This window comes from Aythya ferina, assembly GCF_964211825.1.
Source record: "Aythya ferina genome assembly, chromosome: 2".
NCBI lineage: Eukaryota > Metazoa > Chordata > Aves > Anseriformes > Anatidae > Aythya > Aythya ferina.
The window spans coordinates 80,894,696-80,921,152 of NC_140297.1; the positions used below are offsets into that span (position 1 = coordinate 80,894,696).

At 50.9% G+C, this 26,457-nt stretch overlaps 1 protein-coding gene and 1 long non-coding RNA gene across 3 annotated transcripts; one reads left to right on the forward strand and one right to left on the reverse strand.

The window, feature by feature from the left end:
• The first annotated feature begins 513 nt into the window (after window positions 1-513).
• On the forward strand, window positions 514-23,901 carry TNFRSF11A (TNF receptor superfamily member 11a). Of its 2 annotated transcripts, none has more exons than XM_084509684.1 (10): window positions 514-846; window positions 9,738-9,819; window positions 10,273-10,398; window positions 10,906-11,049; window positions 12,122-12,215; window positions 12,583-12,677; window positions 13,516-13,623; window positions 15,301-15,350; window positions 16,943-17,786; window positions 21,107-23,901. In XM_084509684.1, the coding sequence occupies exons 1-10, from the start codon at window positions 787-789 to the stop codon at window positions 21,460-21,462; spliced, it is 1,959 nt and encodes a 652-aa protein (XP_084365810.1). In that variant the 5' UTR covers window positions 514-786; the 3' UTR covers window positions 21,463-23,901. The 2 variants fall into 2 exon arrangements, with proteins under 2 accessions (XP_084365810.1, XP_084365809.1); XM_084509683.1 differs by having other exon boundaries at window positions 515-846; window positions 15,298-15,350.
• Window positions 17,795-21,093, reverse strand: LOC311431795. Its single transcript, XR_014689646.1, has 3 exons — window positions 20,681-21,093; window positions 18,211-20,549; window positions 17,795-18,179 (listed from the first exon to the last, which is right to left on the reverse strand). It is a non-coding gene; the product is annotated as an uncharacterized lncRNA (long non-coding RNA).
• Window positions 23,902-26,457: the final 2,556 nt, after the last annotated feature.

A 26,457-nucleotide genomic window follows, 5' to 3' on the forward strand; every position in this document is an offset into this window, starting at 1 on the left:
CTTGAGGTGAAGGGGCAGCAGCACCGGCTGCCAGCCATGGGCCAGGAGAATCAGCATGGTGTGGGGCATCAACCTCATGTCAGGGCGAGCAGCGCAGAGGGTGCTGAGAAGGTTTTAAGCATGGAAAGGAGCTTTAGGAAGAGTAAATGGGGCTGGCTTCACAGCCTCCGGGGCCATGCGGGTGCATGAAGGTTGAGGGAGGCTGGAGGCTGTTGTAGGCTCGGCTGAGCCCCCAGATGTCTTCAGATAGCATGAGGGAACAGCTAGAAGTGGTGTGAAGGAGCAGGCGACGGCTGGGTGGGCAGCGGATTTTGGGGAGGCCACGTCCCCGAGCTGTGGTGGGAGGCAGGTGGGAGCCCTGCGGAGCGGGACAGGGAGAGAGAGCTGTGCCCAGAGGCAGGAGGAGGGACGTGGGTATGGTGACTAAAAAGGGGTGGAGAAAGGAAAGGGAGGGACGAGAAGAAGGGAAAAAAAAAAAAAAAAAAAACACATACCAACAAATCAAAGAAGAAAAAGAAAAAAACAAAAACCAACAAAACCTGCATGTCAAGTCTGAGGAAATGCTGTGGGAACTACAGGCAGGCTCTTTTTTTTTTTTTTTTTTTTTCTTCTCCTTCTCCTTCTTCTCCTTCTCTCTTCTCCCCTGGCGTAGCTGAGAGGAAGGAGCGGCAGAAGGAGAAGTGAGCCGCCCGATGCGCCTGGCCGCGCCGCCGGGGCGCTGGGGCTCGGCTGCCCGGCGATAGCGGGGCCCCAGAGCCGGGCCGGGCCGGGCCGGGCCCCGGAGCCATGCCGGGCCCCCCGGGCTGGCTGGCGCTGCTCTGCCTGGCCGCCGCGGGACAGCAGCAGGTAAGGAGGGGATCTCTCCTCATGCCCCTTTCCCCAGCTCCCGGCTCGGCTCCCCCCTTTGCTCGCTCCCCCCTTGGTCGCCCGGCTCGGCTCGGCTCTCGGCTCCGGGGAGCCGGCGGGGTGTGAGAAGCCAGCAGCGGGGTTGCCGAGGGGTATAATTTGCATGGAGAGCTTAAAAAAAATAATAAATAAAACAAGGCGGGCTCCACCCTACCCGGCGGCTGCAGCCGGGGCGCCTCGCCTGTCCCCAGCACCCGCGGCCGCCCCATGGCTGGAGGACGGGGACCCGCTGGGTGCGTGCCCCTTGGGGTAGCCCAGGAGCCAAAAAACGATGGCCCTGTGAGTTTTGGAGGTGCTGCATGGCTCTTGTGCTTCGAGGGGAGAGATGGCACCGGGTTTGGCCCCCCCTGTGCCCACCGAGCCCCTCCTGCTGCCCGCTGAGCCCTGCGTGCTGGCTGCTCTTCTGCTAATCCCATGCTGCAAACGCTTTATTACACGATTTGTGACATTAATCAAATGTTTGGCAGCCTCGCTGCCGTTTGTATTTCTTTCTACCGTTTCTCTCCGTCTCATTATTCTTGATTAGGTGTGAGTGTCATCTTAAGTGCCACCTTAAACTCGGTGCTGCTGCAGGGGCCGTGTCAGCGTCCCTTGAGAGCAAGGTGCAGCTTCAAGGAAAAAAAAAAAAGATTAAGGCAGAAAAAAAAAGGCTCTGCTGTCTCTAGCTTTCAATTTAATGTCTGACCACACAGTCCTGAGAGCCTTCCCTCTGGATCCCTGTTCCTAAATATGTTGCCTGAAACCGCACAGGCCTTTTTTCCCCGCCAAAATATATGTTTCTTTCTGTCCGCCCTGACTCCTTAGGCTTCTCCGAAATTGCTGCTTTCCAGGTGTCCTCCATATGTGTACGAACGAGCCTGCATGTTTCACAAGTTGCTTTTACATCACAGCTTTCAGGCACTTTGTCCTGTCCCGCAGCAGCTTCTGTATCTACCTGTTTTCTGTGCTGGTGTCCAGGACTGTATTCAGTGCAGCATGGCAAGCAGACTTGGTGATCATTAGCCATGGCATTTACTTCTTTTTGGAGCTATTTGGGTTTGGGTCACTTGTGTTGGAATTGCCTGAAACCTGCTCCTCTTGACCAAACCTTACAAATTCAGATTTCCATGCTTTACATCTCACCCTTTCAGGTACCTTGGTGTAGGAGCCAGTAGTTACTCCTTGTTATTTCTTGTCTTTCAATTCATAGCCCTTCAGAGGATGCAGAACAGGGAATGTGTATTTGTTTGAGACTGATGTGTAAAGTCTTTCAGCACGTGCTTAGTTCTGAGTCTGCTGGGGATTGGGTAGGGTACAGCTTCCCAGTGCCAATGTTTTAGACAAGTAGCAGTACAAAATAGTAAAGTTGTAGCCAAGTTTACATAGGAAAAGCTGTATATTGTCAAGGATCTGGCTGATCTAATAGCTTCTCTGCCACAGTCCTGAAAGTCAAGCAGGAGAACGCAAGGCAGGCCTGGATAGACGCCGCTCCCAGGCAGCCTTTCAGGTTCTCCTTTGGCTGACTGATTTGAACAGTGCCTTTTGTAATCCCCTCATGGGTGGACTTTTCTGACAGAACAAGCTATGAGAATAAGCGTGGCAGGGCTGACATTTGCCTGATGCACTTGGTGTTAGGGTCAACAGTGTGGTGGGGTGGTGGTAGGCCAGCAGTATGTGCAATGTATTTCCTGTGAGGAATGAGAAACACTTGCGAATGTAAGTTAGTAGGTACTCACAACGCTGCTGAGAACAGGCATTATCATCGTCATCATGTTCACCAAAGAGGAAACAGGAACAGAGAATTCGTGACTTGCTGTAGGTCACATACCAAGCATGGAGCAGAACTACTGGGAGCAAAGCTCAGCCCTCCTTGTCTTGTGCTTCAGCCTCAAGATGATCTTTCCAAGTGAGTCGTCCCAGGCAGCTGTCACAGGACACGGCATTTTGCTTTCTGAGAACCAAAAGCAAACGTGATCTGCTCAGCTTCTTTGTACAGAAGATTCACGTCCCATTCCTTGCTTCATATGGATGAAGGGCATGATTGTTTCTGTCAGATGGGTGCTAAAGCCTGTGGGAGCGTGCATTTGCAAATATGCAGTAGCTCAGTTACCTGGTGTAATGTCAAGGATTCTTCTCTTGTATGGCAGCAGGACGGATTCTTCCACTACTCCATAATATCTACTTGAAAGTTTGCTCACTAAAAGCATCCAGAATTCTTCATGATCTTGCCATTTTTTGCCTAATGTGTAGATTATCTTTTAACTTCCTAAAATGCACAGTATTTATGGTGAGAAAGAAAAGCAGAGTATAGAGGTGTCCGTGCTGTGTCAGATCATAGGCTTTCCCAGTCCCGTGTTCCTGCCCTTGTCAGGGCCAAAGGAGTCACCCAGTAGAGCAAAATTACGATATCATATCTAGCCTAAAGTCCTGGATTTATTCTGGCATTAACAGCATCATTTTAACAGCTATTGTCATTCAATTACTTTACTTATCATAATGCCCTTGCAGGAAAGGGCCCTGCGCGGGAAACTGGCAAGCTTCTCGCTGCGTTGCAGGTTCCCCCTGGCTCATGTGAAAATCTGAAATAACGCTTCACAGCACCACGTATAAAGGGAGTAAACGCCTTGTGTGTAAAACCGAACCGATTCACCACTTAAGAAACCATTGTCGCTTCTCTTTTCGCGTTAACATCATCTTCCTGATGCGATTTCTACTTTCCCACAGCGAGGCCCAGCACGGGCCTTCGCCACGATCCACAGGCCAGCCGAACTCAGAGCTTATCAGCCTGCCATCTGCGGTGTGCTCGCCCACGGCACAGGGCTTTCCTCTCACTGTGCCGCGGGGAAACGAGGCGGCACAGGTCAGGCAGAGGCACCAAAGGCAGCCCCAAGGGCCGTGCCCTGCGCTCCTTGAGCAGGCTGCCCCTTCCTTGCGATGGAAACCCAGCGAAGCAGCTGCTCCGAGAGCGAATAGCTTGGCAGTGCCGACGGGAAGCGCAAAGGCAAATATTTGTGCGTTACGGAAGCCAGATAAAAAAAAACCCTGTGCTGTTTAACCAGGTTGCACTCTGGACTCGAGTAGGCCGCGGTCTAGCGCGGCGCGATAGCCTGCCTGCAAGGACGTGCCCCGTTTTATGACTTGCTCTTCTCTCAACGCGGCCCAAAGTTCACACAGTGGAAGGAGGGCTCTTCTGGGACCAGCACAGGACTGGCTTGCAGGGTGGTCTGCAGGAGCGAGCCCCAGCACCCCGAGCAGGCAGTCTGCCCTCGTGCCCGCTCTGCCACAGCGCTCACTGCGATGCTTTGCCTCCGGGGGGGGCCAGTGCCCTGGTGTGTCACTCATGTGTCACCTCATCGGTGTGCCACTGCTCCAGGGAGTGGGATCTGTGGTGTGGTGTCAGCATCGGCAGCAGGAGCCCCCCAGGGACCCCGGGGCATCCTGCTCCTTGCCCCATGCCTGTGCACCGGCCTCAGCGGCTCCTCGCAGCGCTTCCCTGGGTTGCCTTTCTGTTTGTCTTCTCAGGGCGTGAGCTCTCCGGGCCCAGGGCTTGGCTTTCCCTGCTGTTTGCACAGTGCTTAGGATGTCAGGGCTGCAAATACAGCTGAAGAGTCATTAATCACCGCGGCTTAGAGCCCTCTCCCCTTCCCAACAAAGTCACAGGGAGGTCTGCTGGGAAGGGAGCAGATCCGTCCCCTCAGCGGGCTGCCACCGTGCAGGCAGCATCTCCCAGCCCTCGTCCTCTTTCTCCAGGTCCCCTCTGGCCTCCTCACAAATTTTGGCCGCGCACAGCCCCTGGCCCCATGCCCCTTCCCCGCCGCATCCCCGCGTGGCGCGCTCGCCTGCGGTCAGAGAGCCGAGCTGGCCGGTTCAATCCACCCTGCGAGAGCCAAGTAGCCGAGGAGGGGTAGAAATTAAAAAAAAAATGAAGAAGGAACAAAAAAAAAAAATGAGGTCATTCACCCTCACCACTCTGTGGTTACTCCAAAAGAAAAAGAAGTATATAGGGGCTGCTCAAGAATGACAAAGAACAACATTTGTGAGTGCAGATCGGTGCAGAATATATTTAGCCAGTGGTCGAAATGGAGGGAAAAGGGGAAAAAAAAAATCTTGTATGGAAAAAAAAATACCGTGAAGTTTTGTTAGGCAAGGCATTAATCTGGAAGACAGATAGGGAAAATGTGCTGCTAGGTTCATATGAAGTCCTGAAAATTGCTTACGTAGCGTGCAAGGGGATCTATTTTGGGCCTGTTATTTTGCCACACCGCGTAGTTCTGCCTTTGTGAGCATCGTGTCCTCTCTAGCTTTTCATTGCCTGGTCGCAAGAACAGCGAGATGACTGCTTCAGTCTGCCCTCACAGGAAAAAAAAAGCTCTCCCCTGCAATACCACGCGTAGTAAAACGTGCTCTTTGCTAAACGTTTTGGTTTGGTTGGCGTTCGGGTTTGATTTCTTCAGTCCATTCCCAATGAGTCGCGAACAATAACGTGGATGCTGCTGACCAGCCGGTGAATACGAGAGGTCTGCCCTTCTGCACGCTGCTCTGGATGATGACTCTGCCAGGGGCTGAGCATGTGATGGCGAGCTGTCAGTCCTCAGAAGGCCACGATCCTCGCCGGCCGCTCCAGCCCCACCGCCCATCGCCTCCCTCGCCTCCCACCTGATGCACCTGAGGTTCCTGCCTGCTGTACCCCCGCTGCCGGCGTGGTCAGCGAGGCACTTCTCCTTCACGTCGCCTGCCTGCTAGAAATAGCTCCCTCGGGTTTGGCAGTGAGGCACGGACCTTCCCCTCGTCCAGGCAGCACCGGCCGCTCAGGTGTTTGCTCCTCGCCACGCGTTACGACGGGGTGGGCAGTGGGAATAGCCAGGATGGGGATTTCACCCCTGTCTGGCCACTTTCTGCTTGCGAGTCGTGGTTTTCTATCAATCTTCATGTTATCAGTGTTGTTCTTCGTGTTCCTTCAGGCCCTAGCAGGGTTTCAAGGACCTTATTTTTAAGAGCGAAATAATATTTAGTTTTCAGCCGCTGCCATTTCCCGGCTGTATTTGACCACGTGGTGGTAGTTCTGTGATGTGGTTTTCCTGGTCACTGGAAAGTTGACATCACCCGAAGCATTTCATTCACAAGCTGAGACTTTTGCTTTGGATTTTTAGACCTGCAGGCGAATAACTGGCATTGTGCGGCTGCGACTTGCGGGCTGTCCTGCTCCCGTTTGCGTCGGCAGCAAAGCCTGGCCGTGAAGGAGCTGTTGCATTCGCTGTCCCTGTGATCATGATCAAGCCTTTTTAGTGTAAAATTCCTCTCCCCCCTTACCAACACACAGTTGTAAAAACACAGAGAGCTGTGTACTGTGAGCATTACTGCTAGGTGCCCCAGCAGGGTGCTTGGGAATGCCAGCCACGTGGAGCAGTGCCACGCTAGAGCCAGCTCCTTGGGCTCAGAAATAAAGCCCAAGGAGCCATGGAAATATCACACTTCTGCAGCAGGCATGGCCGAGGATCTCAAAAGCAAGCAGAGTGAGTAAATTCAGGCCCCAGAGCTCAAAGAGCAAGAGGTGTGCGAGGCGGGACGTGCCGTGGTTCATTCTCCCATAGGTGCTTTGGGTCCTAAATGCAGAAAAAATGTGCTTTGCTCAGTGAAATGCTGACGGGTGGCTTGAACGCTCTCCAGAAACAACTCCACCGAGCACGAAGGTGTCATCTTGTGCTAGCTACCCCTTGACGTGTCCCTTGACGTCTCAGCTTTTGCACAAGTCAGATTATCACTAACGAGCAGCCCCACTGGGGCCTCAGGTTCTTGCTCCCAAGTGACATGGGAAAAAGACCGTGGAAATCCCCGAGCTTGCTCTTCCAGATTTTTTCTGTTAAAGGAAAGAGGCCCGTGCAACTCTATCTTCTCTGAAATGTGGGTCTGAATATTCATCTGAGCGAGAAAGTAATTTTAGCATCGATGACACACAGCTTCTGCTGTCACCCGATTGCCCAACAGCACTGAGAATAAATATTTCCTTAAGCCTGGGGACAGGAATCTGAGTGCTGCTGCTTCCCCCTTCAGAAGCACCTGCGTGCTTTCAGGGTCTGAGTAACGCTGTGGTGCTTCGGAGCTGTGACTCACGGAAGGTCTCCCACCCTACAAGCACGCTCTTCTTTAGCGTCCTTGTGCAAGAAATTTGGAAAAAATAAAAATAAAACGAGGCTGAGAGGGCTGCCTGCAGCTGCCTGACACCGAAGCGCGGCCCTCCTGCAAACCTGGGCACGAGCAGGCCTGTTTTTCCAAAGAAGCCGTCGATGCTGCTCCTGTGCCTGAAGGTGAGGAGGTGTAGGCGTGCTTTATCCAACCGGCCCCATGGCAATCCGCCGAGCCCAGAGGATGTTTGTCTTCGTCCCCCGGATTCTCCCCCTCTTGGATATTTTGTGTTTTGAGGAAATATAAATCACTGAATCAGGGAATGCCTGAGGTGGGAAGGGACCTCGGGAGGTCATCTGGCCCGGTCCTCCTGCTCCAGCAAGGCCGTGGCCGGCTGCCCAGGACCAATTAAGCAGGAGAGCTGACTTTTCTTAGGAAGAGGAGCACACACATGTGCTTCGCACACGTTTTAAGTGACGAATGAAATGGACACAGGATGCCCAGACCTCACTGGAGCGCTCATTCACACACGGTGCTGGTATTTAATGCAAAACTACCAACAGTGAGCCTTAGAGGAATGACCAGGCTGTGTCTTTTCGATCTGTCTTGTTACTTCAGGCGAGGTTGACAACTTTTCTGTCGCCAGGAGATGAACTTGGAGATGTCAAAATCACTCCTGCTTACGGGCAAGCGCCAAGGAGAGGAAGGATGCCCTAGGGGTTACAGAGCGAGCTCGAGACTTGCTTCTCTTTCCTGCTTCGCCACTCGTTTCCTGTCACCTTTGTGAAGCCGTCCGGCCCCTGGGTGCGAGTTCCTCCTCCGTGACATGAATTGCACTTCCCTATCTCAGCCCGGCGCTGCGGCTGGGGAGGCGCTGGCGCTGCGGGGCCTCACTGCTGGCAGCGCACGTGCTTCGTGCTGACCAGAGGCCCCCAGCTCTGGTCAAACACCACGATTCTGTTCCTTCACCTTCCCATCCTCCCCACACCCAGCTTTCACACTCAGCGGGTCAAAAAATACCTGGCCCAAATCCCTCTCCTTCGGGAGGAGGGAGTGAGCTAGCACGTGGGCACTGATAGCTTTGCCTTTGTCTCGCCGAGCGTCAACCAAAGGAGGGAGTATTGTGGCTTGGAAAATGCGTTGGCTTGTCCCGAAAGGGGAAGGACACAGCCGCCGAAGAGAATACTTATTGACACAGAGCGAGGATTTACACAGCTGGGAGGATTTTGTAACAAAAGCCCTCTGTGTGCTGGATCAATTTCCTACAGGTAGCTGAGCAGCCAGCCTGCTCCCCGAGCCTCAGTGCAGGGGGGTGCTTGCTCTGTGCAGGCCGAGCCTTGGTTTTCGGAAATCATTCCAGGCCCTTGAGCGGGAAGTTGTTCAGCAGATTTGCATATCCTTCCTTAAAAAGGACGATTTGCCCTTCTGTGACACTCCAGTCATTTTCTTAGTCTTTTCTTCTAAAGAGGAACCTTCGAACTGGGGCAAACGAGGAAGAAAAGAGCGGGCTGTTATAAAAAGCAAGTGACTGGACCCGTCCTGGTCTGGTCGCTTTTGCTGCCAGTGCAGACGGCCGGGGATAGGAGTCAGTCCCTCCAGCCCTTCCTGCTGCTGGGTACCACAGTGTGGGCTCAGCCCCGACCCGGCCAGCACACGGCAGCTGAAGCATGGCACCAAAAACACACTCCTGGCATTACACTTACTGCTGTGCCAGCACTGGTTGTTGTCCTGATATTCAGGAAGACGAGCAAGGTGTCAGGAATAAGCCAGCAGAAAAGCTTGTGGCAGTGTATGCACTTATTTACCTTATGGTTGGGATCCTAGCCGTGCCGCCAGTGACCCTTTGTGTGAGGCGCTGTGCAAACACGAAGCGCAGCCTTTGTTCCGAAAAATGCGTCATCCCCTCGCAGACAAGACACTGCTAGTAAGTGCAAAGACAGGGACAAGGAAATAGCGAGGCAAAAATGGCCCAAACTCCAAGCCAGGAGGCGGCGTTTTAAAGAAAAACGTCAGCCTCTTTGGCCGTCTTCAAGTCACAAGGACCCCTCCCAGCTTTAGAAGAGGATGGCTCTGCGGATGGCTGCCTCCATGAAGCGAGGTCACCTCTGCTGGGCGTGGTGGGAACCATAAAAAGCTGCAGAAATAAAGTCCAGCGTTTCATGGTGCTTGCCAGGGGTGTTGTATATCCCAGTGGGAAGATGGGAACTTATTTTTCGAGGGTGTAAATCATTCCCTTTACCTGTTAGCCAGATGCTGTGTTTTAAAGCTGTTAGCAGCCTAGGCCTCGATCTGAGGTCATGTATGTAGAAGAGACTGGGGAAGTATGTCAACACCATTTTCTTTACAACTGTTTTGAAGTCAAGGGTTTCGAATAATGGAGCACTGTAAGAACAGATTATACAGCGGGCCAAAAGTTCGTGACAAATTGCAGGACTGTGCTGTTTGTTTATCGCCTGGCTGCACTGCAAGTCCCTGTGTGTACAGGATCACGTACGTAGTCTTAGTCTGTCTACAAAGCGCCTTTGAAGTCTTACATGTTGAGTAATAAAAATAATAAAAATATAATAATACAAATAATAAAAACAAACGTTGAGTAATGTTTTTACTGCCATCCAAAATGCTGCACTGAAGAGAAGTTTGCCTTCTGCCTGCCAGCACTGTGATAAGGCAGGGCTGAAGCTTTCTGGGTGTGCTGGGCCTCATGTCCTCTCTCTCCTTTTTCTCTGCAGTTGTCCCTACAGAGCACTCTGCTGTGTGACAGCGAAAAACACTATGAGTCCTCTGGACGGTGCTGCACCAAGTGTGAGCCAGGTACGTGAGCACCAGGCTGCGCTTCCCTGGTGAAGGAAAAAGTTCCCTAGGAACAGCTCTGAGGGTCAGTAGGGCAGCTTGTTCTTGTGACTCTGCAAATCTGTTTGCACATAGGTTTGCAAATGCATAATTTCAGGCCCATGAGTGTCTTGTAGTGCAGCTTGGTCCTGCTGACCTCAGCAAAAGTCCCAGCAGCTGTTGTGTTGGAATAGCATTTAACCACTGCAGGAGATGGAAAGCAGCTCCCTTCTCGCGTGTGTAGCTAGGACTGCTCCCGTGCCATAAGCTTCACAGATGTTTCAGCCCTCTAACTGAGGAAACGAATGGGGGAGAGGAAGAAATGGTGGTCCCTGTAGTACAGCAGCGTTAGCCCAGCTCATTATTTTCCCCATGCTTCTCAGGCAGCTGGTGTGCAACTTGCGGGTGACCTGCCTGTCCTTCTCTTGCTCGCAGGGAAGTATATGTCTGCTAAATGCACTGCCACTTCGGACAGCGTGTGTCAGCCGTGTGGCCCAAACGAGTACATGGATGTCTGGAACGAAGAGGACAAATGCTTGCTACATAAAATATGCGATCAAGGTGAGCTGCTCACACTGGAAGACCTTTTAATCCAAATTAGTGAAGCACGAAGATGAGCAAGTGGATCTAGGGCAGATGCCTTGTTCAGGCGCATGGTAATGGAGGAGGCACGAGAACCTGGTGGCAAGGGAGGTCCCCAGACACCAGGAAGTTTTGGTTCTGTGCCCTGCCAAACACCATAACCATAGTCTCCCTGCTGCTGATATGATTATCTTTACTGGGGCTGTTCACTCCCTGTGAGCTGGGTCTTTAAGGCTGTCCTTTTGCCCAGCATACCATGCACTCCCTCTCTTTATGTTCTGCGGGAGCGACAAGGAAAAACATTGCTCAGGAGCCCAATCAGTGAGGTGCCTAACAATAATCAGGGGTCCCCCAAGATAGCTTTTCCTTTAACCTGAATGGTTTCGCATCTGGCCTTCAAGCAAAGCAAATAGGTAGAACAGGAGGCTCACAGACACGAGGCGTGTTATCGGAGAGATATTTACCCCTGTTTGCTTTCTCCTCTAGGGAAAGCCTTGAAGGAAGTGAACCCAGGAAACAGCACATTCCAGCGGCAGTGTGCCTGCACCACGGGTTACCACTGGAATGAGGACTGTGACTGCTGTCAACGCAATACCATATGTGCTCCAGGATTTGGAATTGGGCACCCTGGTAAGATACGGAGAGGATGTATGAAAGTAAAATATCCAGCTCAGGCCTACAGAATAAGGCCAGCGTCATGTGGGTTGTGGTGTTAAAGAGCAGGTAATGTAGACCCTCAAATCATTGCTGCTGCATGTAACTCTCCAGGACTGTTTGTATTTTTTGGGCTTCTGTCTCTGTAGTTTAAAAAATATCTTGGATCAGGTGACATTTACAAGCTTTCACATGTGCATGGCAATAATCACAAGGTCTTCGGTGCATTTGTAATGTTTGCTGAGGTGCTGGTCTATGAATCACCAGTTTGTGCATTGCTCCACAATTCAGAGAAGTGGTTCACTGCAGATTGTTGCTGAGGTCAGATTCGAAATCAGTTTTTGCCAGATGGTTTTGGTTTGCCATTCTATAATGTTATGAGTTAAAAGCGATAAACACCTTTCAGACAGCGCAAGTGTTCTTTGTTTTAGACAACTTGTAATGCAAAGATTTATTGCAGGCACTGAATTTAGTACAAGGTTTCTGACTGAGATCAAAATGCTGGTGTTTTGTGGGTGGAAAATAGGGACAGTGAAGTTCTGAGTTGTCATGAACACTGGGAACATTTGTACCAAGCACAAGGAACACCAAAAAGCAGCACACAATGGGGCAATAGAGGACGAAATGCTGAATGGGTCTGCCAAGAGCACAGTGGTGGTGTTTTCCCTCCAGTCTAGCAAACCCTTGTCCAGCACTGTGTGTACGGTGGCTTCAAAGAAGTGACAACACCAGTTCGTGTCGCTGCCTGTGGCGTAGCATCGACATGGGGAAGTTGGTGGCAGTGGAAGGATGTAAGAGCTGCGTGTTACTTCACAGTCACTGCAAATGGCTCCTGGTCATTTCTTATTCTGATCGTACAGAGATCTTTTTTTCTGCTTACGTGTGACTGTCAGTGCCGCTCCAATATCATTTTAGATCCTCTCCTCAGGGAAGCTTTTGGGAAGGGGGGTGAAGTGGGAGGGTGGGGGAGCATCGCCACCTTCCCCTGGTCTGAGAGGAACTCAGAGAAGCTCAGCTGTAATGTTTTTTCTTCCTTTGCTACTCGCAGTGCAACAAGACAAGGACACGAAGTGTATGCCGTGTCCCAGAGGCTACTTCTCAAAGGTTGCTTCATCCACGGATGAGTGCAAAGCCTGGACCAAGTAAGTCCCTTTGTCGTGCAAAAGGCACGACAAGGCACGATAGCCACAAGGCAGCGAGATGCTTGAGTGAGCACGCTTTTCGGGGGGGGTGTCCGCTTGTCTGGGGAGTGCGCAGAGCATCTCGGTTGGTTGTGCAGTGGTAAGGGCTTTCTCGTGCTGGAGCTTGAGTCTTGCTCCCTGGGGGGAACAAGAGAGAGCAGTAACAACAGCTGAGCTGGTGTAGCTGAGCATAAAGAAGGTACCTGAGCTTCTTAAGGGTGGAGAAACACAGGAGTACTTCACAGCAGAAAGTACCACTCTGCAGAGGTGTAGGAGCCCCGATGAGCTCCCTCTTTGGGATTCTAACCTCTTTGTCTTTCCTTTTCAGCTGTACAGCTCTGGGGATGGCAGAAGTAGTCCCTGGGACTGATAAGTCAGATGCAGTGTGTGCAGAACGGAAGATATCTGAGCAACCAGAAGATGGTATGTGTCTCATGGAAATCATTCATTACAAAGGACCTGGGAAAAAAGGATGTATTTACAAGGGTTTTTGGCTGGCTTAACTGTATTCCTGTTGTACTTGACTCTAGGAGAAGCAGCTGTAGACCAAGATTGGTCTCTCTTTCTCTTGGAAAATCTTGCTTTTAAAGATTAGTTGAAGCCCAGCAGCTCTAGACCAGATGTCCAGTACTAAGCAGTGTTTTACACCTCTCCCTGAAACTGCGTGGAGAGCAGCGCTGCTGTTATATCCATGACCTCCATCACGTTTCCTGCTTTCATTTTTCAGCCTGCCAGTTTCCATATGCATGTCTCCTGTTCCAAGGCCACCAGCTTCTCCCCACGCTTATTTTATAGCAGTGGACACAGTCCCAAATGAACGTATCTCTCCCTTCTAGCCCTTTTCTCTCTCCAGTGAGGATATGGTACCAGAGAGGCTGGCTGGCTGCCATGCAGTGATCCTTCATGATCTGAGATGAAGGCAGGATTTGATCTGCGTTTCTCCCTTATCTTGAGGCAGAGCAAGTGCAGCCCAGGGCTGCTGACAGACTGCAGGGAGACTTTCAGAGGAGGATGTCTGCCTCACACCTCTTGCAGGTGCTCAGCTTTTACTGAGATGGCTCTGTACCAGGTACCTCTGGTGGGGCTGCTTGTCACAGAGCTACGTGGGTGCTAGAGCTGTGGTCATTATTGCAGAAACTGAAAAATCAATTAGGAAGAAAAAAGTCCCCCTCCTGTGGAAAAAGAAGCGAATGAGTAAGGATTGTCCTACTGCTGAGAACACGCTGCGTGCTGATGGTGCTGTCTTTCTTATATTCTGCAGGAACAAACAAGATTCTATACGTCTTGATTGTCATCTTGTTTTTTGTGGCCCTAATTGGCATTGTCATCTTCATCGTGTACTACAAGAATAAGGGAAAAAAGCTGACAGGTACATGGTAGCTGGTGTGTATGAATGTGACAGCCACGTGGCTCTTTGTGCTCTGGTTTCGCAGGTAACCACTGCCACTGGGGCACGATGTGGGTGACGGAGAGTGGTGCTGGGTCTTTTTGTACCAGCAGGGCTCCCCCGCGCTGCCTGGCACAGCAGAGCCCGTGGTCAGGGAGGGACTCACGGGGCCTTCACCACCTCCCGTCTCCTTCTCCCCACTTCCTTTCCTCCCCTGAAACCCGCATCTGGGTGGGTTAAAATACGGATTTCAGAACCGATGTTTGTTTCGAACCATAACGGAGGCGATGGTTTTATCTGAGGGACAAAGCTCCGATGAGAGACTGCAGAAATACTAGAAGGAATAGAGCAAATAATAACAATAGAAAAATTTAAAAATTCAAGAGACATTCTGGATAACGCTAGGGCATTGAGTATATTATGAATATGACAGAAATATCTCTAACAGTTACTCAACTCTGTATTAAGCCCTCTGCCTTCACAATGAAGGACAAATGCTTACTGTTCTCTTTATTTTTCTCCCCTCTTTCCCATGGAAAGCTTTTCCTGCTGTATTTTTTCCTTCATCTCCTTTCCCAAACCCCAGCAATTCATGAAATGTTTTGGGAGCAGTGGAAGGGAAGACAGCAATCCTCTCTTGTAAAGTATTTTTCAACCCATATTTTAGAAATAGGCTGCCTCTGCCACACTAAACATGGGTTTTGCTAAATCTGGCATTCCTGGGATGGGCTGGAGGAAATGGTGACTCTCCCTGCAAACCAAATACTTGCGATGCAGAGCAGGTTGGGGGGAATGCTCTTTATTTGAGATTCCTATCACCCTGCTGCTCTGCAGCGGCAGTCCTTCATTGCCTTCACGTGGTAGATCCTGCTAATTAGAGCCCCGGAGAAGAAGCTCTGCCTGCCTGGGGACTGATGGTAAATGTGCAGACCTCACTTCAGAGGAACAGAGTCATTGCTGGGAAGTGGCAGTGGCTACGTAGCTGATCTATCTTCAGACATACAAAACCAGCACGAGCCTAAAGCGTACACGAGACCTGAGCCCTGCAAAGTCTCCTGAAAGCATGAACAGAAAACAAGAGTCACTTGCTCTGTTAAGCAGCAGTCCCTGCTGTAAAGTATTGTTGGACTTGAAGCTTTTCCTTGGGAGATACTCCGATAAAGTGGGTTTCTCAATTAAATACATCTTGATTAAGTGGAATACGCTGTATTCCAGTCGGCCGTCCCGTGGTTTCAGTGGCTTACCCTCCTCTCTCCAGTCTCCTCGCTCCTTTCTGGGAATGGTCTTTGGGCCATCCATGTGACTTCTCTTGAAATAGACTGTGCAGTTGTAAGCGGGTCGGTATCGGGCTAGTCATAGCGTGCTGACATATGACCAGGAAAGAAACCCCATTTGATGTGGAACACAGCTTAACCGTAGTCTATTTTAGGAGCTTGGAAACATTTATTCCACAGAAATATCTCTCTGTTCCAGTTACAATGAATCCTCAGCTAGACTGATGCTGGGACACTTGAACAGTCAGTAAAAACAACAGCCTTGCTGGTTTTTATTTAATGTAATATTATGGATTGTGAGTGAGTGACTGTGGGTGTTTAGGTCTGTGGCTAGCTCCAGCGCCTGCTCTAATTTACAGCTACTCTTTTCTTTTCCCTACAGCAGATCTACAGAATTGGGCTAATGAAGTGTGCAGCCAAATAAAAGGAACAAAGGTAAAGTCAGGGACATGAAAATTTTCTCTGTGTTTTATGGCTTTCTGACACTCCTGACATTCCTGACACTCCTCCTTAATCCAGAGTCCATGATAATGTTTGGCTAGAAAAAAATGTTTTAAGTTCCTCAAAAACCACTCACAGCTTTGGCTTTTTTAGTCTGGTTTTCTGTAAATGTGAGGCTTATGAAATCACCACACTCAAATAGCTTCTGAACCTGCTGTCTGGTTTCAGCCAGCTTTAACAGCGGTAACAGTCTCTTTGAAGACTGAATGTTTATAAGAGGAAAAGGTTGAACGTGAGCCCACGAGTTACTGAACACCTGAGACTCTACCTAGGAGAGAGCCTTTCTAAATCCTAAGAGCAGAAAAAACCTCAGCTGTGTTTGCACCTTTTTACATACCTGGGTCCTCATGAAAGAGAAACCTGGATCAGAGGCAGTGCCAAGAATGCCAGACATGCAAAGCACTAAGCACACAGCCACCAGCTAAACAAAATGGCCACGAGTCCCTTTTATTGTAGCACGTACAGAAATCCTTGTTCACATGTTTATGCGCTGCCTGATCCACACTGGGGATTGGACTGAGGTTCCCTGGGTCCCAGGCGCATGCTGTCCCCACCTGCCAGTCTAGGAGCTCTGTCTAGCTTAGTTGTGGCAACACTCAAATCCTATTGCTACCAAGAAAACAACAACAACAACATTTTGAGCAGGCAGTTCCTCTTTTTTTCTCATAGCTGTTCATGTAACGCCCTGCGTTGGCAGCTGGTTAGGTCCCCCAGGACAGAGGAGTGAATCAACAGCAATTAGTGGCTGGCGGCATTGACTCTCTCTCCTCCATCCTGGAAGAAGCAAACAGATGCTAGAAATGAAAGGTAGCGGATCCCAAATACCCATCATTACAGCATGACTGGCAGGAACCGAAGGGAACCCTTGAAGTGTTTCCCAAGCCTTTTTTTGTGGAGCTCCAACCAAAAACACAGCTTAATGTGGAGCATAGCTGGAAAGTAACGTCATGGGCTTTTGCATTTGTTGTCTTAGCCTTTTCCAGGTTAAAGCAGCCTTGTGTCTGTGTGATATTCTTTTTTTATCTGATAATAAAGATTCTGTTCCCAGAGAGGCCTCCACGGACCAGGAAAGGCATAGATTGTTCAGGGGGGTTATAAACCTTATAAGCAGTTGGATAAGGTAGGGCTTATTGATGGTCCACAAGGAACAGCAGAGTCTAGCAACTTTTAGGATTATTTACCCTCAAGTGCCCTCTTGATGACTGGTTGATGGATGGACTCGATGATCTTGAAAGCCTTTTCCAACCTAGATGATTCTGTGATCCTTAAAAGCTAGGAACAGCCTTCTCCCACCATTTAATGTTATTGTCCCCAGATTTTTTCTGAGCAGTGGCAGAGCCCAGCCAGTCACAGTTTTACAGCAGAACAGAATTGCACTTCTCAAGATTCAAACGCATCAGTGCTGCTCAGCCCTGCCAGCTCCACGCCAAGGAAACACGAAGACATTGCCTATTCCTTCTTTGCTCAGAAAACAACCTCCTGCCAGTTCATTTATTAAACATGTTTTTCTTTTCTGTGTCTTTCAGGAGCCCCCCAGAGATGCACACGTTGCTGTGAACATACCGATCGCCGCTGTGCCCCAGGGCTCTGAAGACACGCGTCTCCTGGGCCCTGCTGCCTGTCCTGCCCCCGGGATCTCATCCTGTGCCGGTGCTCACACCTCGTGCACTCACAGCAGCCCCGGCACGGCACCCTACGAGGCCGGGGGGAACCTCCAGCAGCTTTCTGTGGTGACGGAGAGCGATCACGACCATTTCCCGCCTGTTCCCACAGAAGATGAATATACAGATAAAGACCTCCATGCTGCTGATTATTTATCTCTGCTGAGTCGTCCTGACAGTAAAACCGTGTCGTCGTTTTCAGAGCCGGTGGAGATCGGGGAGAACGATAGCTTGAACCAGTGCTTTTCGGGGGTGGGGAGCAGCGAGGACGTCTCCATCTCTCAGGGCTCCGACTCCTTCTGCGATGCAGACGGTGCGCACGCTGCCATGGACAGGTACCTTCAGAAGCCTTACCAGCGTGCCCACAGCTGCCCAAAGGAAATAGACAGCAAAGACACAGATCGTTTTGCAACGAACCATGACTCAGAGAAGATCTGTGTAAGGTGTGGCGTTTTGTACCGGGATTCTCCCAGAAAGTGGAGCAAACCCTGCTGTGCTGCCGTTGACAGCGCCTCCGCCTCCCCAGAAACTGGATCCTATGCACAGTGCACCTGTGGCTTGAATTTTCTCTCTGCTGGTCAGAGCACTCTAGCAAGTGACCATGGTGTGGAAGATGCATCTTCTGACGGTACCAGCACGAAGCACCAGAACACGAGCAGAAGCACTTCAGGGACAAACAGCAGCACTTCAGACCTCCCTCCAGCATCTGGTGAGTCCACTAGGCTCGACCTGTACGCAGCTGTATAGGGTTGTTCTCTGTGCTAGCTTGGTATCATCCAGAGGGGCTGATCTAGGAGAGCTTCTGATGTGGCTGCAGAAGCCAGCCAGTCCTGTAACTCCGTAATCTGGGCTGTGGCAGGTGTTTGTAGGACAGAAAACCTAAGAGAGGCTGAGCTGAGAAGAGACAAGTAACCTGGATGGGTGTTTTTCCATCCAGCAGCCTGCACGTGCATCTTTGTCCTGGCCGTTAAGTTGAAGCCCAGTTACAATCACGTGGCTGTCAGTAAAATTCCAGCTGGAGATGTTACCTGGGGGCCAGGGTTGGGTCTAGGAGACCATCATCAATTTTTGGCCTTTAGCTCTTTCTCTTTGTTTTAATTCACTAATATAAAAAAAAAAAATTCACCTAAGACATTCACCTAAAACATTTACCTAAGAATAATTTCACACATACATTTGTTTCTTCACATGCAAGCGCTTTGTCCCCAAAACAGCTCTGAAACACTGATGACACCAGCTTACTAGGTTACTAATTTACAAATGGAGTGAATATTGCAAAATAGTCAAACGAAAGCAGGGAGAAAAATCACTGAAGCAAAACCAGCAGAAGGGAAGTTGTGAGCATTTTCTGGATAAAACCTTCCTCCCTCAGACCTTTCAGTATAAAAGTCTGCAATCTTCGTGTCATGTGTTATTAGTCATTTTAGGTTATAGCCTCTTAAAGACAGATGCTCCGCTTTCGTGTCTGTGTGCTGCCGGGCGCAATGGGACCTTAGCTTTGACTGGGGCATCTGAGTATTCCTGTAACACACACGGCAGTCGTAAGCAGTTGCTCTTCTTTAAAACCACACCATGCCTTAGGGCTTCTTACGCAGACCTTCTTGTCAATCTGCCAAAGCCCAGAAGTGACACTTTGAAGACCCACAAGTGACATTTGGAGGGCCCTTCCCTTCTAAGCATGCAAGCTGTGCGAGAACCTGAAAGCGTGCAGCCTTGATCTTTCTAAGAGCAGATACTCTTTCTACTGCTTCAGTTTCCTGAAATCTCAAAACAGTTTCGCTCCCTGATCTGTAGAAAACTTCACAGTAGTGAAGAGCAGACAGATTTTATTTTTGTGGAAGGTGACTCTGAGGTAATACTGAAAGTCAAGTCTTATCTGGCCCTGCAGAAGTGCTGCTTTTCTTTCTAAATCTCTCAAGAAGAGGAAGAGAAAATATTAAGAAACATTAAGGCAAGCAGGAGAGTTTGGATGTAAGTGAGATGCTGGGAAGTGCCATCTTAGCTCGACAGCACAGTTCTTTCTGCATGATTTTAACTGCGTCTGTGCCTTTGGGTAGGTACGTGCTGCAGTGCCATCTGCTGTCACCTCAGCACAGATCCAGTGCTCCCAATTCACCATAACCTCGGCGTGGCTGGGGAGGCGCTGAGGGAGCAGCGGGCAGTATGAGAGCTTGGGTTTGGTTGTTTGGGAGCTGAGGTGCCTTGCTGGCAGAGGATTTTCCAGCCTGTGGAGTGGCTGTGCCCTGGTTGCATGAGGAGGGGGACAGGGCCTAGCAGTAGGAGCTTCCTCACTGAAGCGCCCCAGCTCACATTTGGGGCTGCGTGTGGAGCTGTAGCAGCATCAGTCGTTGTGCTGGGCCCTGTGAGGTGCCCAGATGGAATAAATGTGCAAAATAACTTTCTGCTGAAGCTTCTCAAAGCAGCTGTAGCCACCGGGCTTTGCACGCAGTTGTGCTAAGACAGAACTGCCTGAAAGTGGGTGGGTGGAGAAATGGGAAGAAAAATGCCAGGGGTAATTCCATGAAGTTTTGGTTTTGGTTCCTTAGCATTCAGAAGGACAACAGAAATTGCAAACTCTGCCCCTACTGTGAAACGACCTGAGAGGGCCAAAGTGAACCTCTGGCCAGGTGCCGTTACGGGGCCATGGACAGCAATTGGGGGAAGCCTTCCAGCAGCACCCTACATCTCCCTGGAGGCAGTCAGAAGATGCAGCAGTCAGGACGTGGATCACAGCCACCTCACGTCTCCTGTAGGGCTTCAGCACCAGACACGAGTGGTTGAAGATTCATGTGACAGGGCACTGGGGATGGTTTTGTGGAGACTTTCACTTCCAGGGCCCATACCAGCCCGGTTCAGCTGCGACAGCCAGCTCCTACCACCCAGATGCCATTAGATGGCTCTGAGGAAATTACATGCCTACATCGTTCCAGTTCCTAGTGAATAATTACCACAGAAATTAACCTGTCATTGTAATTAATATCATCAGCTGGGGAAACAGCTTTTCCCCGGGCTGGGCCACGCTCAGCTGCAGCCAAACTGTGAACGCCTCGAGTGTTGAGGAGAGCACAAAACGTCTGTGAGGGGCACGGTCAGTCTGCAGGTCGTGGTTAAGCCAAGCTCAGCAGGGTAAAAAATCTGAAGAGAAGTGTCCGTGGGCTACGAGGGTGATTTATTTGGTTGTTTTGGTTACTGCTGTTTAATTTCAGGGAAGTTTGTTGGTTTGGTGTTGAAACTTTGTTCTCAGTTATTTGCTTTCCACTCCAAGGGAAGTTTATTAATTCCCAGAGCCCGGTCCTGTGACCCAGTCCTGAATGGGGGGATGATTGGATTTATGCTGAGAAGCCTCTAGCCCCAGGCAGACTTACCGAAGCCGTAACCCTGTTAGGCTGCAGTGTTATAGACTCTGCCTTCCCCGTAGCCAGCATATATCCTGTTAAATCCACGAGGGCACTGGGTGAGGGCCGGAGCGTGCCTGTGCGGGAGATGGGACAATAAAGATAATCGTATAAGCTTGGTGTCATTCTGCAAGGCCTGACATTAAGCCATTTAGGATTTATTCCATAAACCTGCTGCTGGGCCCGCACCACAGGAGTGATTGCTTACTGAGGGGGGGAAAAAGCAGTGTGATGCCTGGGGCTCTAAAAGGCATCTAGGAATGAGAAATGATAGCTGTTTCCTCACAAACTGCGTGTGGAGGCGGCCTGGGAGCAGCTCGAGCGTCCGGAGGCCATGGGGAGGTGAGGTTATCTCGCCTGCTCTGGCTGGCCGGAGCGCGGTGCGGTGGGAAAACTTCTCCACACGGCTCCCCGAGGGTGGCAGGCGGCGTCCCGAGGCAGCACAGGTGGAAATCATGAGGGAGCCCCGTGGAAGGCGTCGATGATAAGAGCATCCCTGTGTCACGGGGTAGAAATACTGGAACAAAAAAGGCAAAGCCATGGCGGCGGGTTACATCCACCGCGCTAAGCACCCGCCTCACGAGAGAAAATATTAATCACGCCTGTCTTCTTTTCTCCCCCGCTCCCTCCCCAGGCAACGTGACTGGAAACAGTAACTCCACGTTTATTTCCAGCGGGCAAGTGATGAACTTCAAGGGGGACATCATCGTCGTCTACCTTAGCCAAAACTCCCAGGAGGGGGCAGCGGCCTCGTCGGGGGCGGCCTCGGAGACGGTGGGCAGCCCGGTGCAGGAGGAGAACCCCAGCCGCTGTGAGACCTTCGCCGGCAACGCGCAGCACTACAAGGAGAAGTGCGCCGAGCTGCACGCCCTGGGGGCCGCCACCACACGAGGGGGGCACCACCACACGGCCACGGCCACCACGGTGGCCTCGCAGCCCGTGCAGGAGGAGGGGAGGCTGGGACACTCCTCGGAGAAGGTGTTGAACTGAGGGCCCGCCAGGGGGTCCGCCCCGAATCCCGGTTTTGTTGCGACGGGTTCTTCGTTTCCTCGGAGGCCGCTGGGGTCCCCTGGGAGAGGGCTGAACCCTCCCGGGAAGCCCTCAGGCTGGGGGACTTGGCGAGGGGGAGGTTGTGAATCGCCGGCGTCCCCTCCTGGAGAGGGGGCAGCGTGCTGGAAGGGGCCCCAGGCGCTGCCTGGTTGTTGTGGGTTTTGTCTTTTTCCTCTGGGCAGGAATTCAGTAGCTGTGCCAGGTGAACCCGTTCACGGGGCCCTGGTCCTCCTCGATACCTCTGGTGGAGGGATCGGGTGGGTGCCTCCAGCCCTTCCCCAAAGGAATGGGTGCTCCAGTCCTAAACCAGTGCAGAAGTCAGGATCCGTGCCTGCCCCTTGCCAACTCGTGGGTGTGAGCGTGTGTTAGCGCCGCCCGGGCTGCAATAACAGGCACATCAGCACCGAGATGCCTTGAAAGCGTATCAGATTAGTCCTGAGCAAAGAGCATTTATAGTTCTGAACCCTGGTTCACCTCGGCCTTACTGCATCTCCCCAGAGCAACTCAGACCCCTGAAGCTAGAGACGAGCGACGTGCGCCTGGCATGCTGTTGCACAAATCATGTCACTGAGGTTTAAGCCACAGAAGTGCCAGCAGGTGGGGGAAGGATCTAGAACAAGTAGCTGCTGACACTTCCCGAGTGACAGGAGAGCGCCTGAAGGTGGGGAGTTTGGTCAGGGTCAGACACGTCTTCCTTCATCTGCCCAAACAGATTTGTCTTTCCCCTTGATGTTTTAATCAGTAAGCACAACATTATTTGGGCAGCACGAAACTATTTCCAGAGCTCGGCCTGTCTGAGCTGCAATCGGAGCACAACCACTGTCACACTAAGAGCTGACAAGCTGTGGGACCAGGGGGTGGGTTTAAAGGACAGGAGTAGCTGTCGTTAGTAGGGCCTCGGCTACTCCGTTGGCTTTTGTTCAGGTCCTGTATCCTTCAGCCTCCTCCACCAGCCACCGTGGAGAGTAAAGGCGAAGGGAACAGAGACTCAGGGAAATCCCAAGAGGAGATGTTGATATTTTTAATGTTTTCCTGACATGAGGTAATTTTCTGATTTTCTTCTGCATTGTGTGAGAGCTGCAGGAGGTTTTCTCCAGTCTGAGCCTTCAGGAGGATCAGTGCTGCATTTCCTACCAGACAGCACAGGGGGCTCTTTTTGAGCGTGATCTCATCTGCCCTGACTGAAAAGATCCCTGGCAGGGAGGGCTCCTCTCCCTGGAGGTTTGAAAGCTGAGGGGTTTGCCACCTAGCTGCCCTGTTCGCAGCAGTACTGCTCTGGAGGTGAAGAGAAATTAGGAAGCTAACAGGGTGACCACTGTGCAATCATGGAGTCATTCAGGTTGGAAAAGATCATCTGGATGGACTTCTCATCCAGGAACCAGGAGGGTGGGCTAAGCCACCGTCACCTCTCAGGAGAATAATTCTGCATTGTTTGTATATCTGGGATGTAAAGCTTGGCACACACATGCAAGATTGTCTCTTGGGTGGCTGGGGGAAGGCTGTGCAAACAGCCAGGCTCCTTTTCACCTCTGTGCGGCCTCCCGAGAGCCAGAGCATCCTCCCCTGGACTCAGCCAGGCAGGTAGGTTGTCCCGCTGAGCGATGGCCTAAGCTACCTCTGCCTCTTTGAAGGAGGTGTGCCACCGAGGCTGTGCTATCTGTGGTATTCTGTTTCTCCTGCCAGATCCTGTAACAACCTCTCCATAGCCTCTTCTGGCCTGTTGCTGTACCCTGGTGCAACAGGGATGAGGCAGCAGGGCTACACATCGGGTCCATGCAGGCTGGTGCAAATGTTTTCCCACTTCATGTTTTCAGTCGCGTTTTCCTGGAAAGAGCTAACCCAGGACACCGCTCCTCAGGAAGGGCACGTTTTTCGCCTCCCAGATGGCAGGATCCTACTGAGCAGGGTTTGACACTAGGTTGGTCAGCAGGCATGAAGAAAAGGGTCAGCACCATCTCAGCACTGTGGCCACTCCCTTGTAGGAAACGGTAGATCCGATTCTTCTTACCTCCAGAGCCTGCCCAAAAGCGAAGAAACCACATCACACTCATCAGCACGCTGCGTGTTCCCTGGGTCTCTGCCTGGCTGCGTCAACAAGGACCCCACAGGGACTTCTGTACCCTCGTGATTTCGTTTGCTGTCACTTTGGAGCAAGGGCTGGTTTTTAAACACCTCTTTGTACAATGCTGCCCGACGCACTGGGCACTAAGTCGGAGGCTTCTGGCTGCTATAGTAATACTGGTAATTAATGACAATAAAAATCTTGAAGATCTACAGGAGAAAGAGCAAAGATTTGAAATAATGGGGGGAATCAAATGCATCATTATATGCCCGTGCTCATTTTGACATAAATAAATAAATAAATTGTGAATATAAAAACATTCCTGGCTAGATTTTCGTAACCTTTTTTTTGTGTGTGGAATTGTTTTAAGAAAAAGTGCACCTCCCGCCCTCCCTTTCTCCTTCCCTCCCTCCCCCGGCACCTTCTGCAGCGGAGAGTAAGTGCGGCCAGGCACATGTGCGGAGTCGAGCAAGAGCTCTCACACACCGAATGAGGTAAGGTTTTACTGCTGAGAACTGCACCCTCCTTCCAGTTTATTCCCAAAGTTTCACCCTGCACAGCATGCATTTTTAAAAGTCTTTCAGTCTGAGGAGCCCACAAGATGCATTATCCGTGGCGGATACGCCAGGTGCTCTTGAAAAGCAGCCACTTGAGGCCTGGAAAGGCAGCAATACCTCTGTGTATATCCATAGGGAAACAAGCAGCAGTCTTTAGCTCCAAGGTGCTGGAGCAGCCCTTCTGACCCCCGTGAAAAGCAATTACGGGATTAAAGATCAATACACATAATAACTGGCTCCGTGCTACGCGGGTGTTGTAATAGGGCTGCACTTTTATCAGAGACATCCACTCAAATTAGGCAGCAGTCTCCCCCCAGGCCCTCCTTAAAAACCATCTACAGCGTTTGGAGAATTCCTTGCTGTCAGCACATGCCAGTGGACGTGGTGAAGTGGCTGCAAATTCTCTGTGTGGAGAAGTTATTTCTGGAGCATGTAATATACATTATTAATAGACGCTTAAATTATAGCCACTGGAAAATTGAGATGTATTCGGCCAAGTTTCCTGAGGTTTTTGTGAGGAAGGCTGAACCACTCTGTGCTTTACAATCCCCTTCTCCAAGCCTCCTTCTAGATGGCTATTCCCTGTCATAGTTGCTTGGGGATACCTCCACACGGACCCCAAAGGCACACAAGTGGGGCCACGTCCCCACGGCCTGCCCAGGGCAGCACCGTGCAGCGCTCCCGCTCGCAGATGTGGGCATCTGAGGGCTCTGCCTGGCACAGGCTGGTCCGTGAGGATTCGCTGCCACCCCGAGGTGCTAGATGCCAGCGATTCGCTCTCCCTTTGGCTCAGCATCTCCAGCAAAACCCAAGCTGATCATCTCGTGACGCTGACGGTGACGGCAACCACGAGGCTTCCGAAGCAGGGGCCTGAGGATGCCAGGTGCCGAAGGGACCGAGCACTGCCTCAGGCTAAAAGGTTGTCAGTGTGCTTCTCCTCTCTTCCATGGGGCTGTCCTTGTTTCTAAAGAGTGAGTTGTTTCTGTACAATACATTATTTCTCCCAGAGGAATAATGCCCTACGAGTTCACTCTGCCGCAGCGCCATGGTGTCAGTCATCTTGCTGAGTGGGGAGGTGGAAGCGGAGCACACATCAGCTGCGTGTAACTCCAGTTCGTCTAACCCAATTGCATATTAACAGAGACTGCTTTGCATACGATTGCTGAGTCCACGTTAGCAGAATCGTGAAGGGCAAATCAAAAAGCAGCAATTCCCCCTCAAGCCAAGAGGAGGAACTGCTGCTGTGTGAATGGCGTGGCTGATCACACACGGTGTCCTTACCTGAGGAGATAGTGCAGGAGAAATTCCCCTCTCTTTTCCTTTATTTCCTGCTCTTGTAGTTTTCTTTTGTCACACCTTATGTCCTTGCCAATTTCACCACGTATGGGATGATTTACTTCAGCTGAATAAATGTTATTTTCAGCCTTTGTTATATCTTCAAACCCTTTCTACCCAGCAATTTAATAATGGGCAGTGGGCAGTTTGTGTGTGTACCCTCCAGGGCCCTTAGGAACATGAAGGAACCCTGTTGCGGTGGCTGAGTACCCCAGAGTGTCTGATTAGGTGTGTTTTATAACTGCATTTTTCTTCTTTTGAATACTTATGACTTATATTTCCTTTATTTTGGCTGAAGACATCCATATTCTTTAGCCTGCTTGACCACTTGATGGGTGTCCGGTTGTTGCTAGCTTCAAAGCCAACAGGTCTGTGGCATCCATCGTGTGTTTCTGCTGACAGTCTCGGATTTCTATACAATATATGCAGCTGATCATGCACAAAATTGCACCCGATTTCAAGTTCCAGGCAAGCGAATGTAAGGTTCCCAAGTCAGTCTGCCAAGGTGAGCAAAGGAGCTCAGGATCACCAGGGTTGACCTGTAGAAGCTGGACCTGCTACACAAGTTGATGGGACTTGGCAGCGCGTATCTGAGGCTGCTTGGAGGCCAACATCCCTACAAAGCCACACTTTAACATTTTTAATAGGTCATGGTGTGCAGGGGAAGTCCCAGATGACTGGAAAAGGGCAAACATTACACCCAACTACAAAAAGTGCAAAAAAAAAAAAAAAAGATTTGGGAAAGTACAAATGAGTCAGCCTCTCGTGAGTCTCTGGAAGAATTATGGAACAGGTTCTCTTAGAAGCTGTTTCCAGGCACGAAGAACAAGAAGAGAGCCAGGAAAAGCCAACACCTACATCGGCTAACTCTTCCACTGTCAGGAGTTCACCGTTTGCTTCATCGTTGCTTCCATAGGGACTTGGGAGGCTGACCTTACTCATGAAGATCAAGGCAAAGAAGGCAGGAAGGAAAGCCTCCAG